Source organism: Lucilia cuprina, chromosome 5 (assembly GCF_022045245.1).
Source record: "Lucilia cuprina isolate Lc7/37 chromosome 5, ASM2204524v1, whole genome shotgun sequence".
NCBI classification, from domain to species: Eukaryota; Metazoa; Arthropoda; class Insecta; order Diptera; family Calliphoridae; genus Lucilia; species Lucilia cuprina.
Window position 1 is genome coordinate 57,247,813 of NC_060953.1, and position 17,933 is coordinate 57,265,745.

Genomic DNA, 17,933 nt, shown 5'->3' on the forward strand with positions numbered 1-17,933 from the left:
CTATCTATCTATCTATCTATCTATCTATCTATCTATCTATCTATCTATCTGTCTATCTATCTATCTACCTATCTATCTATCTATCTATCTATCTATCTATCTATCTATATATCTATCTTGCAATTCATCTGCCTGTCTCGAATTAGGAACTTTTAAAGAATGTTTAACAGTGTACACTTAATATTTTTATTGTGTTTATTTGTTGCTTTTTCATTCTACACACAGCTTTTTTTGACAGATGGGATTATTCTACAATAACAAATCGCCTGTTGTTTTTGTATTGTTGTATTTGTTGTAGCGACGAGGCTACCTTATTAAGTGTACACTGATGTTTAAGAAATCATGCTTCACTTCATGTTTACTTCAATCACAAATAACTCTGTTTTAACTACACAGCTGATATTGACATTTTAAAGTGGATGAAGAAATACAAGAAAACGATAACATTTTATTTTAAAAATATATAAATAATATAATTATATACTATTAAATAACTAATAAATTCTTGGTAAGTAGAAACATTAATTTATAATAATTACTTTAATTATTTAAGTTATAAAAAGCAAATAAAAAAACATTTGCTATTAAGTAATTTTATCAAACAGCACGCTAATGTAATGTCAAAATATAGTAAGAAAGTGAACAAAACAAAGCAGAAAAATTTTAAAGAAACTTCGCTGACGGCTGGGTCAGTCTTCAGAAGAACCTCTGTCAAAATGGCCATAATAAAATAAAAGAAAAAGGGCAAAAAATATATTTTTGCTTTATTGAAATTTTGCGGTAGTGTTTAATTAAAAGAGTGCAAAAATTAATTAAAACAAATAAAAGAGAAAGAAAAACGTGCAATGTCAACGACGACGACTACAACACCAAAACGAAATAAAATAATTATGAATAAATAAAGTAGTGTTAAATAAAACAATTTTAGGAAAACTATTAATTTAAAAAGCAACAACGAAGACGACGACTAATTACGTAGTCAATATCTACGAAAATTAAGTAAATAGAACAAAGAAATTAAAAAAGACGTGTAATAGAATTTTTCATTTACTAAATTGCCTGTTGTGGTGGCAGCAGAAGCAGAAGCCGCAGCAAAAGTAATTGTTTATTGAGGGTGTTTGGCTGTGTAAGCTGTAGAAACGACTGCTTGCGTGTCTGCTTTTGCAAGTTTTATAAACAATGGATACACGAGTCACTAGTGGAGGCAATGGCTCGCTAGCCCTAGAAATGAGCAATAGCAATAATATGGGTGGCAGCACCTCTAGCTTGAATTCCAAAGAGTTGCGTCAACAGAAAGAAGATGTAACCTTGTACTTTAAGAAAATATCCAGTGCCCTATTCTATGGCCTGTCTTCATTCATGATAACCGTAGTTAATAAGACAGTACTAACATCGTACAAATTTCCGTCGTTTCTATTCCTCAGTCTGGGACAAATAACGGCCAGCATAGTAGTATTAAGCATGGGCAAACGCCTAAGACTAGTCAGCTATCCCTCACTGCAGCGCAATACATTCAAGAAAATATTTCCTCTGCCGCTTATATTCCTGGGCAATATGATGTTCGGTCTGGGCGGTACACAAGCCTTAAGTTTACCCATGTTTGCTGCTTTACGGCGATTTTCCATACTAATGACCATGTTATTGGAATTGAAAATATTAGGTGTCCGCCCCTCTGTGGCGGTACAGGTCAGTGTGTATGGCATGATAAGTGGTGCCCTGTTGGCGGCCTCCGATGATTTATCTTTCAACATGCAGGGCTATACGTTTGTCATGATAACAAATGCTCTAACCGCTGCTAATGGTGTATTTGTCAAAAAGAAACTGGATACTTCGGAAATTGGCAAATACGGCCTAATGTTCTACAATTCTCTATTTATGTTTACACCTGCCCTGCTGATCACTTATCTAACAGGCGATCTTCATGAAACATTGGCTTTTAAACATTGGCATGATCCCTACTTTGTGGTTCAGTTCCTACTTAGCTGTTTTATGGGATTCATCTTATCCTACAGCACTATTCTCTGTACACAATACAATTCAGCCTTGACTACCACCATAGTAGGCTGTTTAAAGAATATATGTGTCACCTATTTGGGTATGTTTATTGGTGGCGACTATATATTCTCGTGGTTAAATTGCATTGGCATTAATATCAGCGTATTTGCTAGTCTATTATATACGTATGTAACTTTTAGACGGAAGCAAGCACCCGATAAGGAACTACTGATACCAACAACAAATAAAAGTGAAGCTGTTTAGTTTAAAATTTTCATATTTGTCGCCAAAACCACCACACACCACTACCAGCATCAGCATTATCTTGAGACCATAAGAAAGTGTTAAATAAAATGTATGTGTGTTATATTTTAATATAATTAATATAATAATTATTTATAGTCTATGTATGTATGTATGTATGTATGTATTTTTTTTAAAATTTAATCTATGAATTTCTATTTTTGCTTTAAAGCGTTATTTTGTAGTTATAAATTAAGTTTTATAAATGATGTTTTTTTTAATTGTTTATTCTGTACAGAAAATAATTGTATGTAAATCTAAAAAATGCCATAGCAATGAAAAAAAAGTAAAATAATAAATAAACATGTAACAAACGTAATTTAATATAAAAAAATTTATATAAAAATAGTGTTTTAATTTCTTCAGCAACATATTTAGTATAATGTGCATAAAAATTATATTTTATAAATTTATGAATGATTTCAATGGAATTTGTATTTATAGTTAATTTTGTTATTTAGGTAATTAACTAGAAAAAACCCCAACATACATGCCTACTCAAATAACATGTGCTAAAGTAAATTAAACAAATAAAATGTTTAACAATACATTGTTTATATAATAAAAACAAATTTGCTATTTGCTTCTAGTCGCTTGTCGAAATAGAGAGAGATTTTTCAAAAAAAATTTTTCTGTATCAAAAATTTATTATATACAGAAACTTTTTATAAAACATGTAACAAGAATTTCCATTCTCTAGTTTTCTTTATCAAACCTGTAGCATTTGTGTTAATATTTTAACTTGTATAATTAAATATTAACAATGCTAACATTCTACTGGTCTAATTGATACAGCTGTTTTTCTTTTTTGTTTCTTTTCAAATGATAACAAAAATAAATATCGTTTTGTAGTTTTTTCTATGCAGATAAACATATTTTGTGCAATAACGTCACAACCCAACAAAATCTTTACTTACCCGGTAAGTAGTCAAGTAATATTGGAGAAAAGTTTATGTAGTTACTTTTTCGGTGAATAACTACTTATTTTTGTTCGACGATTACCGAAAAAATAACTGGTTACAAAACTGCTTACCCAACTTTTTCGTATTTAAAACTGATTTTACAGTTATTTTTTATATTTGCTAGTCTATTCTCTGACTCAATGTTCCATTAAAAACTAATTTTATCATTCTATCCGGAATGGTTTCCACACAAATTTAAATTTCTTAAAAAAACTTCCGAAATCAACTACGGCTAATTCCTTATAACACATAAGCTATAGACAATTGACTACAAATTCTATTTGAAAACGACAACTCATTACCAAGTAATGTATAAAATAACTACACTACTTACAATACTCATTACCAAAAATTGAAAATATTTTACTGAAAATTATTTATTTGAATTTGAAAATATTATATATTTTGTAATTATAAGTTACTAGAAATTAAATACAGAATTAAAAAATTATTTAGGCATTTAGTTATTAAATTATGCATTTTTTTTAAATTTCATTAGATGACAAAATGAAAAAAATAATACATTAATAATCATTTAGTTTTATTCTTAAAAAATAATTTCTATTCTAATGACGTGGGATAGACATTATTTTTTGTTTTACTCTCTAGAAAATTCTAACTACAATAGTTTTTCAGACTTTTTTCATTTAGTTAAAAGTCGACTTTTCGACTTTTTGCATTTTATGAAAAGGCGATTTTTTGACTTTTTTCATTTAATTAAAAGTCGACTTTTAGACTTTTCGACTATAAGTATTTTTTGACTTTTATCGACTTTTCGACATTTTCAACTTTTTCCGACTTTATGACTATTTTCAACTTCTCTCCACATTTTCCGACTATTTTAGAATATTTGACTTTTTTTACACTTTTATAAAATTTTCGACTATTTTTGACTTGTTTCTACAATTTTCGAGTTTTCGACTTTTTTCTACTTTATTGGACTTTTCGACTTTTTTCGACTTATCGACCTTTTTCGACTTTTATTAACAAAGTCGACTTTTTTTACAGACTATAGTCGGGTTATCGACTTTTTTGGAACAAAATAGTCGACTTCGACTTTTCGGCTTTTTTAGACAAAAAGATTGTTCGATTATTCGAAAGTCGATTTATAGAACCCTATTAACAATGTGTTACATATGAGAGTTCCCAAGCATATGTGTTGTCAAGCTCCCCCATTGAAAGTCCGGCCGTTATTCTCTATGTATTCACTTGAAAGTTCTTCATGTAAAATTTGAAAATTCTAACTGTAATAGTTTCTTAGATATATGAATTTTTCTATTTAATACAAGCTCCCCAAATGAAGATCCAACCTTTTTTCTCTACAAAATATTCAGATGAATATTAAAGTAATTTATGCAATATTTTAAGAATGTAGTTCTATTAGTTTAACGTCCCAGTTAAACGAAATTTTGTATTTAATTCATATGGGAGGTACCAAGTCCCCTATTAGAAGTCCGTCTGTTATACTCTAAATGTTAAGATGACTGTCAAAGTTCTTCAAGTAAAATTTAAAGATTCTAGCTCTAATAGTTTCTCAGATATACGATTTTTTCTATTTTATTTATATGGGGGATCCAAGCTCCCCTCCAGATGAAAGTATGTTATTTTTCCTTAAAAATGTTCAGATGATTTTCTTCGTGCAAAATATTAAGAATTTATATTCCCAGATAAACGAATTTTTGTATTTAATTAATATGGGAGGTCCTGCTCCCCTAATGGGTAGTCCGCCAATTTAATACCCAAAATGTTTACATGGATGGATGTTAATGTTATTCGTGCAAAATTTTAAGATTCTAACTGTAATAGTTTTCAAGATTAACGAATTTTTGTATTTCATTTATATGAGAGGTGTCACACCCCCTAACGGTAATCCGCTTCGACAAAATTTGAAGACTCTAACTCTTATATTATCTCAAATATATGGATTTAATATTTTCTTAATATGGGCGTGGCATCTCGCCCACTTGAAATTTCAAAACAAAAAGTAGCCTATTGTTCCTTCCAGATATAGAGGAACACACAGTAAATTTCAAGACGATCGGTTCAGTAGTTTAACCTCTTATAAAGTACAAACAAATAAACAAACATACATTGATTTTTATATATAGAAGATAGATATAATGTTGGTACTAAGCATTTTGCTTTTGGTTGTCTAATCTGTTAACTTATATACATACATTTTCCATTTATTAAATTAAATTTTATTATTGTTTAGTTATAATTTTTTAGAATTTTTTACTTAAAATTTATTTTTAAAAGAAAAGTTCCCAGAAATTAGTTGACAGTATATAAATCATACTGAAATGTTTACTCTTATCTTGTACTCACCGTATTTTTTATCTTTAAATAAAATTGATAACATATATATAACAAATACTTATGATTTAAATTCAATTCTATGCAATTCATCGAATTAAAAATTAATTTCATAAAACGATTTTTAACTTTTCAGTTTTAAAATAGGCATTAAAGAATTAAGCCAAAAGATTAACTCACAATAGATTAATATTGAAAATATTTTTTAAAATTAAACTTTTAATTATTTGTATCAAGCATTTGATTGTAAATTATATAGTTATTTAAGTTGCAATTAAATGTAAATTTTTTTTTGGGCCAAGCTTTAAAAAATGTTTTACAAATATGTTTACTGTTTTACAAGTTGATAACAGTTTGGAGGTAAAAATTAGTTTGTTTGACAGGTTTTTTTTTTTGATTGCTCTATATAACAACTGTTATCAAATGTTTAAGTTTTTCGTTAGAATTTAATCTAAACAAAAAGATTACCAAAACAAGAACATAATACATTGAGTATCGCAAATACATAAATTCGGATGAAATATCTGACAAATCCTTAATATTACAACTTTAAAACTGCAATATCGAATTTACAACATTTTGATAAAATCTACTAATGCCATTGATCTCTTTTCTCCCCAACGGTTAAATTTTTACAAATTACAACGTTATATTTATATAAAAAAAAGAAACACTTGTACGTGCATAAAGCAAAAGCGTTGCGCATGTGTATCGTAAAAATACAAATCATTCAAATGTTTATTTTTATCTTTATTTTTTTTTTACTAAGTACTTTTTGGAATTTTGAAAATTAGATATAATAAAATAATATGGGAATCAAATAAACCGGTTGGGTTGGTGAAGTTAAGCTTTCATCATTTTAACAAGAATATATGTATAAAAAAACAAAATTTATTGCCTTCAAGGTAAAAAATCTTTCAGATTGTTGGCAAAACATACACACAACTAACAATTAATTACTCTATCAATCGGTAGTAATTTTAAAACACAAATTAATAAATACACTGAAAAAAGTAACTTTAGTAATAAGAACAAAACACTTTGTTCTTATTAATCAATAATTTAAAAGAAAATTTAAAAACTGCGTTTAAAGCTTTCATTTTTAAAATATAGTTTAAAAATTTTATTAAACAATAATTTATTAAAATTTCTTAACGTGTTTTGTTCTTAGCTTTAGTTTTTTTTTTGTTTATTTATATATTTTTTGGCTTAAAAGTCATTGAATTCTAAAACAACTAAATAATGTTTAGTCATCAAACTATACTTGAAATTTTGTTTGGTTTTGTAGTATTTATATTTGTATATTTTGTTTGATACTAGTAGTACACGTAGTAACATCATTATAAACTTTATGGACATGACTACATACATAAGTACATTTTATGCATATTAGGGTGGTTTCATTTGTAGGGTGTAAATATAAGATATCAATATTTTAAAAGAGAATTTATTATAAGAGATTGACCCCATATTTATAAATGCTTAATAAAGTTATTGATGGTTTATTATATGAATTTTGTATGGAAAATGTGCCCAATAAACCTATTGATAGATAAATAGATAGACAGATAAATAGATAGATAGATAGATAGATAGATAGATAGATAGATAGATAGATAGATAGATAGATAGATAGATAGATAGATAGATAGATAGATAGATAGATAGATAGATAGATAGATAGATAGATAGATAGATAGATAGATAGATAGATAGATAGATAGATAGATAGATAGATAGATAGATAGATAGATAGATAGATAGATAGATAGATAGATAGATAGATAGATAGATAGATTAGATAGATAGATAGATTAATTACTAAGATTTTCGTAAATAAAAACTTTTTTCTTATCCCAGAACAAATATAAAATACTTGTTAATTCTTGGAATAATTAAAGCGTCTAACCAATCATAATGCTGCAAAACATCTGTAAGAAAACATTCCTCTCAGCAGTACGCCAGCGACAAATAAAACATTTTACAACTGTTGCCACAACTCACATAGCTGATGATGAAAAACAACACAAGTCTGATGAAAATACAAATGAATTAACACGCCAACAATGGGATGAATTTACCAAAGAGTTTATGGAAAATCGCATTGAAATGACACCATTTCAAAAGGTACTTTTAGCAGCTGGTTCATCAATTGCCGCCCTAGTAGATCCGAGAAGGTAAAATCATGTGTTTTTTTTTATATTTAAATACGATTTTATTTTTCCTTTTACATAGACACGATATGATTGCTTGTCTAGGCGAGACAACCGGTGAGCAAGCTTTACAAAACATTTTGCATACAATGAAATCGTGTGAGGAAGGTCAGCGTATATTACGTTCTAAGCCACGTATAAACACACGTACTGTTGATATCGAAAGATTACGTCAATTACCTGAGAATACTTTCGGACGTGCTTATGTTAAGTTTTTAGATGATAATGTAAGAATTTTATTGTTAAATGTTTGTTGCTTAATTAGAATTTGTTGTTTGTAATATTATTAGCACGTTACTCCAGATTCACGCATGGAAGTGCGTTTTATGGATGATCCCGAATTGGCTTACATTATGACTAGATATCGTGAGTGTCATGATTTAGTTCATACCATACTCGATATGCCCACAAATATGTTGGGAGAAGTAGCTGTTAAATGGTTTGAAGCTTTAAATAACGGTTTGCCAATGTGTTATGGTGGCGCGATTTTTGGAGCTATGCGTTTAAGACCAAAGTAAGCTTTTTATTTTCTATCTATATATAAATATGTATATTTATCTAACTTTCCTTTTATTACAGACAACGCAAACAGTATTTAAATGAATATTTACCTTGGGCAATTAAAAATGGTAAAAATGCGAAACCCTTAATGTCTGTTTACTGGGAGGAACGCTGGGAACAAGATATAGATGAAATCAGAAAAGAACTACAAATTGTCAAACTTAAATAAACAAAATTATAACGGTTTATTTCTTTCATAACAACTCTGTTATTTTTGTTTTTGACTGATCTTTGTGCTGGAAAAAGTTGGCAACACTTTTGATGATGTCGTCAATTTGACATTTACAACAAGAATTCTCTCTCCATCAAACTCTCAACAAAGTTTCTTTTTTAATTTATACCAACTCTCATGTAGTAGTGATTTTCTGTTTTGTTTGCATTTTTAATTAAATTAATTTTTGTTTTCTTCGTTTCAATTAATTAAATAATAAAGTTGTATTAAAAACTAAAAGTGTTTATAATAAAATTAAAGTAAAAATATGACGGATAAATTTAATGGCTTTAGTCAAGATGAAATAAATCGTGTGTCCGGCAATAAACATAAAAAACTTACAGCCGCGGAAACGAGTGAGTAGCAGTCAACAAGTATTTAACAAAATGTTATACATTTTAACTAAAAATGAGATAAAGTTGACAACAATAAGAATATGAAACATATATTGTATATAAAAGTAGTCAGAGAACTGGATGGTTGGTGTATTTTAAATCTCTTCTGTTTTTTGTTTTTTTGTATTTGTTTATGGTAGTGAAACCAGCTACATTTCGTGGTGGACACGGTGGCATCAGACGTATGCCTGACAAAAGTGAATATTTACGCCAGCAGAAAATGTCTCAAATAAAACAGCAACAACAAACGCAAGTAGCATCCACAAATACAAATTTGGCCAATAACAATATTAACAACAATAATAAAATGGCTGAAAAACTTAAAACTATACAATCAAATGATTCCCTAGAAGATATCAATCTCGATCGCAGTATGTCAAAATCTTTAGAAGAAGCTTTATTCTATCAACCCCAACAACAACAACAGCAGCAACTTACAACTAATAAAGCTTATCTCGCGGGTGAGCAGCAGCAACGTTTACAAGGTCATGATGAAGCTCTTAAAAGTACAACAAATCATATGAATACACACACATCTACACAATCGTTAAGTGAAGATTCTTCGATTTTAAAGCTTGACAATGAAATGGATACTCAAATATCATCCTCAACTTTGGACGATTCTTCGATATTACCTTCAACTTTACCAGCTGATAGAAATGGGAAAGCGGCAGCTTTTGCAGCCCCTGGTTCTCTAAATATTCAGTCACCTTTTAAGGGTGTTTCACTGAAAGATTTTGAATCTCATCGTAAAATGATCGAAGAACAAAATCGCCAGAAAAAGGAAATGTTGTACAAAGCTATCGAACAACAGTAAGTTGACAAGAAATTATAGTCGAACATGACCGATCAAGTATTAGAACAATAGGCATTAATTAGTTAGACACTTTTATCGCGAATTGTAGATATTTATGTGTGTATGTGTATAAATAGTAAATAGGGACTTATATTCATTTATCATATCAAATGAATTAATATTTTTAAGTTCATACGTGAAACAACTGTTGTTGTTATACTATGAGTTCATATACATATAATAATTTTGGAAAAAGATTGATTTTGTTTTTCCATTTGTGAAACATCAAAATATTGCTCAAAAACATATAAGATTTTCTGTGTCCTATTCCAGACATCTTTTCAAAGCATCTAAGTAACTAACTTACTAACTTACTTACATAATTACTTACTTACTTACTTACTTACTTACTTACTTACTTACTTACATACTTACTTACTTACTTACTTACTTACTTAATTACATACTTACTTACATACTTACTAACTTACTTACTTATTTATTTATTTACTTACTTACTTACTTGCCAATTTAAAATTCATCAATTTCAAATAACTTCTTTTCTTTAAGTTCTCAAAAAACTGCCGCTGAAGCTCGTAAAATTGAAGAAATTAAAGCTGAATTAGCCAAATTAGACAACGATCTTGCCGTAGATGTTGCGCTCTTAAGAAAACAAATCGATAATGCCTGCATACATTTTGCCACTGTTGAGTAAGTTATTACCAAAGACTATAAAACAATTTTAATGAAATTGCTTCGCGACTAAAGACATTGCCTTTGAAACTTATTTTAATTAACTAATTTTTTACAGAAAACAATATATGAAAATAGAGTCTCAATTTCTAAAAGCCAAAATCGATTTACATAATGCTGCCGAGAAAAAAGAGTTATTAACTGAACACTTATGTACTGTTATCGCCCACAATGAAGATCGTAAGGCACAGAAACTAACAGAACTAATGGAAAAAGTGGGCTTAGCCACAAATGGTGAATACGAAGCACCGACATCGACATCAAATTGAAAACTTTATTATTTATAAACGTTTCGGAATAATTGTTTTGAAAACATTTATTTTCGATTGCTTTTTTCTGCAACATATAAACGTATCTTGATGATATTAGTTAATTTCAATTTAAAGTTTGCAATATTCTATAATAAATTTACAAATCTCTCTATATTTTTTATATATGTATATGTATTTAGTTAATAAAATATATTGTACGTAATAATATTAGTTTAGTATAATGCGTAAGAAATTGTCAATTAAAAATATTGTGTTCTCGCTCTGCATGTATTTTAAAAATATTGAAAGTAAATTCGAATTTTGTGTGTACTTGTTTATAATTTAACAATTTTTATATTAAATTAATTCGATCGTAATTAAATGTTAGTTATCAAATTTGTTTTATTTTTCAAATTGTTTATTGAATTGTTTTATAGAATTTTATTTGAAGAATCCTTTGTTAGATAATGATAGCAGTCAGAAACCATTTGATTTTAAGATTTGCATGTGACTGCTAATTGAATTTGAACTTCAAAACATTTAAAAGTGTTTCTCAGGAGATGATTCGAAATATCATTTATTTTCAAACACGTAGAAGATCAATAAATCCCGTTTTATTTTTAAAAATAACGTTAAAAACTTTTTTGTTTTTTTTTCATATGGCAACACCCATACATGTATAGGGTTGTATTTTGTGTTGGAAATTTTAGTGTTGATCAGTAAAAATTACTATTTAGTGGCAGGGTGTCTCAGCAAATTCATCCCTTAAAAATGTATGTGTTTGTGTGTCTATCCGAGCTAATTTCCATTCATTACCAAACAGAAATGACACTCTTCTCTTCTGTAAAAGAGAGCAACAATAAATGACATTTACTATGAAAACAAAAACAAGTCTGCACAATCTGCAAAGTAACACAAAAACGGCATGGATTTGCTTTGTAAAATAAAATATTGTTTTGAAAAATATTAACAATTGTAAAAAAATTACAAAATAATAAAAAACTACACATAAGCAACCAACAACATGGCGGGCAGAGGAAGAGGTAAAACTGGTTCTCTAACACAGGAACAATTGCAAACATTGGGATGTGTGGGCAAGGATATACCACAAGTACAAACGGCACCGCCACCAACCTATCCACCCTTAATGTCAAAACCGGTTACACTAGAGGTAAGCGTTCCAAAAACAATACCTAATCTAAAAGCCTAAAATTGCTTATTTCAAGACAACAGCTGCCCAAAGTTATCAGATATTGTGGAAAGAGGATTTTCTCAACCACATGAGAGACTCACCTTATTTTCTACAGACGGAAGAAAAAACCAAAATAAATAAATCTATTTTAAGTTATGGTCAAATAAATGCAGTAAGTTTTTTATTGTTTTTTTGAGAGATAGAGTTAATTGTATACAATACAACTTTCAGAACGACTCGGAATCGAATAAGATGAAAGCAAAAGCAGAATTTAATTGGTCTCTAATGCCTGCCGAATTGCAAATGGCTAATAGAAAACGCCGTGTAGATTTGAAAGCCAAGGAATTGAAAAAGACCAAGGCGGCCAATATAGAGGATCGCTTAAAGCAATTGGAAGAAAAAGAACGTAACGAAAATGACAAGGAAACCGGTAATAAGGTCAATTCCGATTCTGAACAGGAAATGGAGGAGAATGAAGAGATCGTGGACGATGAAATGGATGATGAAAATGATTATGGTAATAGTTATTTCGATAATGGAGAAGCCTACAATGAAGAGGATGATAACCTGGATGATGGTCCTGTTTATTAGAATAAAGAAAATAAGAAAAAAGTTAAATTTTGGTTGTTTTGGTTTTATTTTGCTATCACTTTATTTTAAACCATTTTTAAGCCTTAATTTTAAAGGGAATTTATAGCTTAGGGCACATTTAACAAGTACTTAATCCAAAGAGCTGGGAGGGCTGTAGTTCAATTCAACAATACCGGTAGATTTGATCTGTAAATCAAACGGAAATTATAATTAAAATGCAATAAATTAATACATATTTTTAAGATAAAATTACCAAAGCAAGAGTGCCGACCAAAGCAGCAACACCAGTCAACAAAACAGCATTGTATTTAGCGTTTTGGCGGCTGTGGTGTTCCTTCCAGTCACCTTGAGGTACGGGCATATCGTCCATGGTTACCTTGACGCCATGGCCATGGTAAGCAGCACGGGACATAGCACCAACTAAAAATAAACGATATATTTTAGAATTGTTTTATTTTTTAAAGTTTAGATATACATATGTACAAATTTTTGGTCACTTAACTTTATTTACAGTTATGTAATTTTTAAGGTTAGTACTTATAGATGTTTTAGTAAATCTTTATTTCGTTTTAAAATTTCTTACCATTTTTTAACAAGAGTCCTTGTTTGACAATATGTTGTACCAACATTTTCGCTTAGTTTTCTTTAGAACTGCAAGGTAAATAAATTTTGTTAAAAATATTAATTTATAATTTGAAAAGTTTTTTCCTCGAACCTACGTGCTGTATGCCTGAAATGAAGAACAAAACTTGCAGATATTGACAATTTGATTATGACACTTTGCAGAACGAGTCTCGAAAGTGACATCAATCTATAACAGAGTTGTCATATTGTGTTAACATATTCATGTGAATTACTATTCAGTATATGTATTCGTAATGTAATAAATTAATAAATGAATAAAAAAAGTAAAAAACAATATGAAAATAGAAGTAAATAGTAGATTTATTTTAATATTCATCAATTATTAGCAAATTAACTCTGTCTATGCATTTATCTATTCATCATTGCGACGTTAGTCGCTTGTAGTGCCATTTGTAATCATTTTACAAAACATACAATTATTGTGAATACACTAAAACTATTGTGATTAATCAAAAACTTTTATTTGCCAAAAATTAACCTAATGTATATAAAATTCTATCCGCATTCCCCCTCCTTTAAAATAAACAACCGACTGCAGAAAAGAAAATTTTAGATGAGACTCGGAAAATAAAATAAAAGAAAAACAAAATACAATACATACATTTTATTAACTTCTACAAACGACAAACATGTAATTTTAAATGCAATTAATAATTGTTTAATAAAACATAATTTAAAAAAATAAAGTGAAGAATTGCAACAAAAAATTTACATAAAAAACATTTGGAATAGTTCTATATACAAGTTTTTTTTAATTTATGTAGTTTTTATAAAGTCCACCATAAGCTTTGATTAACTGGAATTCTTGCTGGTGGAATTAGTCAGACGCAACATACAAAAATAAATGAATAACACCAACAACAAAAACAACAAATATTTATAGTAAAAAATCAAACGAATTTAATAATACCTATACAACAAATAAAACAAACATTCCATAACTGTATACAGGAAGTAATAATTTACACACCGAAAGAAAAACAACAAAATAAAATTCCATTACACTACAAAAAAGAAAATAGTAATAATAATAAAACAAGAAACTATTAACAATTAATTAATTAAAACAAACTATGATACGTAACGGTGGTGGAGGAGCAGGCGGTGGCGGCAGCAACAATATAGGTGATAGTGGCGGCGGTGGTTGTGGAGCCTCAGCTGCCATGGGTGGGGCTGTTGGTGGTGGTGGTAATGATGGCTGCATATATCCCGATGAAGTTATCATGGAAAAGGGGGTGGCATTCAATGTGCGAGTATGTTCTTTAATCAATTAACAATATGAAAACAAAAACACTTGTGCATGCCATCCATGTACATTGTGTAATATGGCTTCATGATTAACAACTAATTTGTTTCCATTGTTTTCTTTTCTCTTTTTCCCTTTTGATTTTGTTTTTGTAGTATACGGGTTGTATCGAGGTTAATACATCTATGAAATCTTTAGATTTTCATACTAGAACACAAGTGGCCAGGTAAAGTCTTATAGACTTCTTATAAAAGTTATTGTTGATTTCTTATTTGTTTTTTTCGTAGGGAATGTATAAATCGTGTATGTGAAGCAGCTGGTCTAAAATCGGCCGGCAAAAGGCGTATTGATAAGAAGATAGCTCAGTATATAGCAGAAAGACCGTGTATGGCGAACGCTGGCACCAATGTTATCATTAATGTTTCGAGCCGTTCATTGAATTTAATAAATGTCGATAATAGCGAGATAATTGCTTCACATCAAATGCCCAGAATATCATTTGCCTCGGGAGGGGATACGGTAAGAGATAATATTTATAAAAACAAAAATTTTTGAAAAAATTTCTATACAAAAATAAATTTTTATTGAAAACAAGTAGGAAAGTATAGTCGGGCATGGCCGACCATATAATACCCTACACCATGAGTATATTTTTAAAATTTTTACTTTTTATAAAGTTTTATTTTTTATAAAGAAAGTTTTATGTTGAATATTACCAATAATTCCAAAATATTTAAGCAATTTATTGATAAAAAAAAACTAAAATTTCTAAATGAGGCTTTATATAGGTCAAATATGGACCGATCCTCGGTTAATTTGGGAAAAGGATATATTTCTAAATAACAGTTAGTTTTGTTGAGTTTCATTGCGATACAAATGGTACAAGTCAATTTAAGACGTTTAAGTCATTTTTTGAAGGGGGGTTTGTATGGGGGCTAGGGTAAAATATAGGCCGATCCTTACGAAAATCTGCAGTGTCATTTATACTTATATAAAACTTATTTGTGCCAATTTTTAAAGAGATAGCAGAATATTTGACGTAATTATGGCATAAAAAGTTCAAATCGGGAGGTACGGTTGTATGGGGCTAGGTGAACTAATGGACCGATTTCAACCATTTTCAATAGGCTTCGTCCCTGTGCCAAAAAACATGCTTGGTTCAAATTTCATCAAATTATCTTTAAAATTGCGGCCTGTACCTTGCGCACAAAGTTTACATGGACAGACGGACGGACGGACATGTCTTAATCGACTCAAAAAATGATTTTGAATCGATCGGTATACTTTAAGGTGGGTATTGGACCAATATTTTTGTATGTTACAAACATCAGCACAAACGTATCTCCCTACTATAGTGGTGTAGAGTATAAAAACGACTATTTTTGGAAATTAAAGTGAAATTTTTCTATAAAAAGAAAAATATTTTCAAAATTTTCTTCCAAACTCTAATCTGGCCAATTATGAACAATAATTCTGCAGAAGTTTATTCTCTTTTGCATGCTTTATGTATAGGAGAGGGAACAAACTCTCTGGGAATAAGACTGAATATTTTGTTTTTCTCTTATAGGATACTCTAGATTTTTTAGCATATATTGCTAAAAATGAAGATGAATGGAGAGCTTGCTATGTTTTGGAATGTATAGGTGGTCAAAGTGAAGATCTTATTGTCACTATAGGCAAAGCTTTTATGTTGCGTTATAATGCCATCAATCGTAAAGGGTAAAATAAAATTTAAATATTTAAAGATTTTAAAATCTAAATGTAATTATTAAATCATTTGTAGTCATCATTATGGACAAAATATAGATAATGTTAATGCAACTGTAAAGGACAACGATAAGGACTACTATAATGATTTACCCAACAAATTACCTCCAGATTTAATAAACGACAACGAATTGCAACATGAGCATGAACAGCAACAACAACAAAAAGTGGCCCAATTAAATCTAAAGAAACCCAGGGATCGCCTTAGCAGTAATTTAATCGATTTAAATAGTCCACCGCCAGATCAGACATCAAATAAACTCAATTTAAATGCATTTGATCCAATGAAGGATAATATGATAATGGCACAACAACAGCAGCTGCAGCAACAACCTCCGGATGTATTTGATATACGTAAATATAAGAATTTATTATTTTTTTTTATTTGAATAAACTAATATCTTTTATATTACTTAAGCTCCCCTATCTCTATCGGCCGAAGTGCAACGTTCTCAGTTAATGACGGAAACTTGGTTTCATGGTTCCATTAGTCGTCCTGTGGCCGAAAGTATGCTTGATAACGATGGTGATTTCTTGGTACGTGAATCTCAGGGCAAACATGGCCAATATGTTTTAACTGGCCTACAGGGCAAAACACCAAAACATTTACTACTTATCGATCCCGAGGGTATAGTACGTACCAAAGATCGTATTTTTGAAAGCATTAGCCATTTAATCAACTATCACTGGACAAATCTATTACCCATAATATCTGAAGATTCAGAACTAGTTTTACGCACTCCGGTGGTAAGACTAAATAGTTCAGCATTAACAGGAGCTGGTTTAAACAGCAATACCACCAATACACAACATAACCATCATGCTCATTCGCATACACATCATTCTCATTTGCAATCATGTAAAGAATAAGCGAAACCAACAAACAAACAACAGGAAGAACAAACAAAAAAAAAAAGAAACAATGTTTGGAGATTATCTTAAAGTAACTAAAAATAAATATCGTTTATATATATATAGAAAGTATGAATGAATATTTAATAAACCTTTACACATATTTTCTGATATCAGTGTATACATTATTTTATTTAAATATATATAGCAATTTATTAAAGAAAAAAATGTGAACAAATTTTAAACTATAAAAAACAAAAAAACAATTGTATTATTTGTATTGTATGTATTGTAGATGATGATAATTTTATTATATGTATGTATTTATTAATAAAAAAAACACAATCATTAAAATTAAAAAAGAAATGTATCTAATGGAACATTTTCTACTTAAATATGTCTTTAAATATCTTGAGAACAACATTAGTTTCAATTTTAAAATAAACGATATATATTTTAACGATCGCGTTAATAAAGAAACTTTTATATAAACGTAGAATTTAAACGATTATCGATATTAAACTCATTTAAATCACTTTTCTTTTTGAAAGACCCTGATCCCTGGTCTTTGTTACAGTATTCTCATTTAAATCACTTCTCTTTTTTAAAAGACTCTGATCCATAGTCTTTCTTACAGTATTCTGCATTCTATTCTGCATTTCAATTCGAATCGAAATTTTATATGTTTGGCAACTTTGGTAGTCAGTATTTCGATTCAAAGTGGATAATTAACTCATTTAAATCACTTCTCTTTTTGAGAGACCCTGATTCATAGTCTTTGTTACAGTATTTTGCATTCTATTCTGCATTTTAATTTGAATCGAAATTTTCTATGTTTGGCAACTTTGGTATTCAGCATTTCGATTCAAAGTTGCGCCAATAAA

The 17,933-nt window shown here is 29.3% G+C and overlaps 6 protein-coding genes across 7 annotated transcripts; 5 read left to right on the forward strand and 1 right to left on the reverse strand.

The window, feature by feature from the left end:
* The first annotated feature begins 680 nt into the window (after positions 1 to 680).
* On the forward strand, positions 681 to 7,567 carry LOC111682812 (UDP-sugar transporter UST74c). The gene is made up of 2 exons (XM_023444800.2): positions 681 to 2,350; positions 7,478 to 7,567. The coding sequence occupies exon 1, from the start codon at positions 1,180 to 1,182 to the stop codon at positions 2,257 to 2,259; it is 1,080 nt and encodes a 359-aa protein (XP_023300568.1). The 5' UTR covers positions 681 to 1,179; the 3' UTR covers positions 2,260 to 2,350; positions 7,478 to 7,567.
* LOC111682813 (ubiquinone biosynthesis protein COQ4 homolog, mitochondrial) lies at positions 7,494 to 8,783 on the forward strand. The gene is made up of 4 exons (XM_023444801.2): positions 7,494 to 7,753; positions 7,812 to 8,016; positions 8,080 to 8,303; positions 8,369 to 8,783. The coding sequence occupies exons 1-4, from the start codon at positions 7,494 to 7,496 to the stop codon at positions 8,517 to 8,519; spliced, it is 840 nt and encodes a 279-aa protein (XP_023300569.2). The 3' UTR covers positions 8,520 to 8,783.
* Positions 8,775 to 11,147, forward strand: LOC111682810 (RAB6-interacting golgin). The gene is made up of 4 exons (XM_023444799.2): positions 8,775 to 8,917; positions 9,097 to 9,769; positions 10,323 to 10,463; positions 10,564 to 11,147. The coding sequence occupies exons 1-4, from the start codon at positions 8,830 to 8,832 to the stop codon at positions 10,772 to 10,774; spliced, it is 1,113 nt and encodes a 370-aa protein (XP_023300567.1). The 5' UTR covers positions 8,775 to 8,829; the 3' UTR covers positions 10,775 to 11,147.
* Positions 11,148 to 11,637: 490 nt separating this feature from the next.
* LOC111682814 (DNA-directed RNA polymerase III subunit RPC7) lies at positions 11,638 to 12,566 on the forward strand. Its single transcript, XM_023444802.2, has 3 exons — positions 11,638 to 11,927; positions 11,983 to 12,120; positions 12,180 to 12,566. The coding sequence occupies exons 1-3, from the start codon at positions 11,781 to 11,783 to the stop codon at positions 12,537 to 12,539; spliced, it is 645 nt and encodes a 214-aa protein (XP_023300570.1). The 5' UTR covers positions 11,638 to 11,780; the 3' UTR covers positions 12,540 to 12,566.
* LOC111682815 lies at positions 12,567 to 13,314 on the reverse strand. Of its 2 annotated transcripts, none has more exons than XM_023444805.2 (4): positions 13,259 to 13,314; positions 13,123 to 13,190; positions 12,793 to 12,959; positions 12,567 to 12,725 (listed from the first exon to the last, which is right to left on the reverse strand). In XM_023444805.2, the coding sequence occupies exons 2-4, from the start codon at positions 13,166 to 13,168 to the stop codon at positions 12,669 to 12,671; spliced, it is 270 nt and encodes an 89-aa protein (XP_023300573.2). In that variant the 5' UTR covers positions 13,169 to 13,190; positions 13,259 to 13,314; the 3' UTR covers positions 12,567 to 12,668. The 2 variants fall into 2 exon arrangements, with proteins under 2 accessions (XP_023300573.2, XP_023300574.2); XM_023444806.2 differs by having other exon boundaries at positions 13,255 to 13,306.
* Positions 13,315 to 13,716: 402 nt separating this feature from the next.
* LOC111682809 (SHC-transforming protein 2) lies at positions 13,717 to 17,120 on the forward strand. The gene is made up of 6 exons (XM_023444798.2): positions 13,717 to 14,437; positions 14,586 to 14,656; positions 14,718 to 14,949; positions 15,998 to 16,149; positions 16,214 to 16,551; positions 16,616 to 17,120. The coding sequence occupies exons 1-6, from the start codon at positions 14,258 to 14,260 to the stop codon at positions 17,065 to 17,067; spliced, it is 1,425 nt and encodes a 474-aa protein (XP_023300566.2). The 5' UTR covers positions 13,717 to 14,257; the 3' UTR covers positions 17,068 to 17,120.
* Positions 17,121 to 17,933: the final 813 nt, after the last annotated feature.

Bases quoted from the DNA above. Each gene is read 5' to 3' on its own strand.
- LOC111682812 (XM_023444800.2), top strand. From the start codon at position 1,180: ATGGATACACGAGTCACTAGTGGAGGCAATGGCTCGCTAGCCCTAGAA.
- LOC111682813 (XM_023444801.2), top strand. From the start codon at position 7,494: ATGCTGCAAAACATCTGTAAGAAAACATTCCTCTCAGCAGTACGCCAG. The intron at 8,017-8,079 runs GTAAGAATTTTA...TAATATTATTAG, and splicing joins TTAAGTTTTTAGATGATAAT to CACGTTACTCCAGATTCACG. The intron at 8,304-8,368 runs GTAAGCTTTTTA...CTTTTATTACAG, and splicing joins GCTATGCGTTTAAGACCAAA to ACAACGCAAACAGTATTTAA.
- LOC111682810 (XM_023444799.2), top strand. From the start codon at position 8,830: ATGACGGATAAATTTAATGGCTTTAGTCAAGATGAAATAAATCGTGTG. The intron at 8,918-9,096 runs GTGAGTAGCAGT...TGTTTATGGTAG, and splicing joins ACTTACAGCCGCGGAAACGA to TGAAACCAGCTACATTTCGT. The intron at 9,770-10,322 runs GTAAGTTGACAA...CTTTTCTTTAAG, and splicing joins TACAAAGCTATCGAACAACA to TTCTCAAAAAACTGCCGCTG.
- LOC111682814 (XM_023444802.2), top strand. From the start codon at position 11,781: ATGGCGGGCAGAGGAAGAGGTAAAACTGGTTCTCTAACACAGGAACAA. The intron at 11,928-11,982 runs GTAAGCGTTCCA...GCTTATTTCAAG, and splicing joins CAAAACCGGTTACACTAGAG to ACAACAGCTGCCCAAAGTTA. The intron at 12,121-12,179 runs GTAAGTTTTTTA...TACAACTTTCAG, and splicing joins GTTATGGTCAAATAAATGCA to AACGACTCGGAATCGAATAA.
- LOC111682815 (XM_023444805.2), bottom strand. From the start codon at position 13,168: ATGTTGGTACAACATATTGTCAAACAAGGACTCTTGTTAAAAAATG. The intron at 12,960-13,122 runs GTAAGAAATTTT...GTTTATTTTTAG, and splicing joins AGGACTCTTGTTAAAAAATG to TTGGTGCTATGTCCCGTGCT. The intron at 12,726-12,792 runs GTAATTTTATCT...TTTGATTTACAG, and splicing joins TGGTCGGCACTCTTGCTTTG to ATCAAATCTACCGGTATTGT.
- LOC111682809 (XM_023444798.2), top strand. From the start codon at position 14,258: ATGATACGTAACGGTGGTGGAGGAGCAGGCGGTGGCGGCAGCAACAAT. The intron at 14,657-14,717 runs GTAAAGTCTTAT...TTTTTTTCGTAG, and splicing joins ACTAGAACACAAGTGGCCAG to GGAATGTATAAATCGTGTAT. The intron at 16,552-16,615 runs GTAAATATAAGA...ATATTACTTAAG, and splicing joins TCCGGATGTATTTGATATAC to CTCCCCTATCTCTATCGGCC.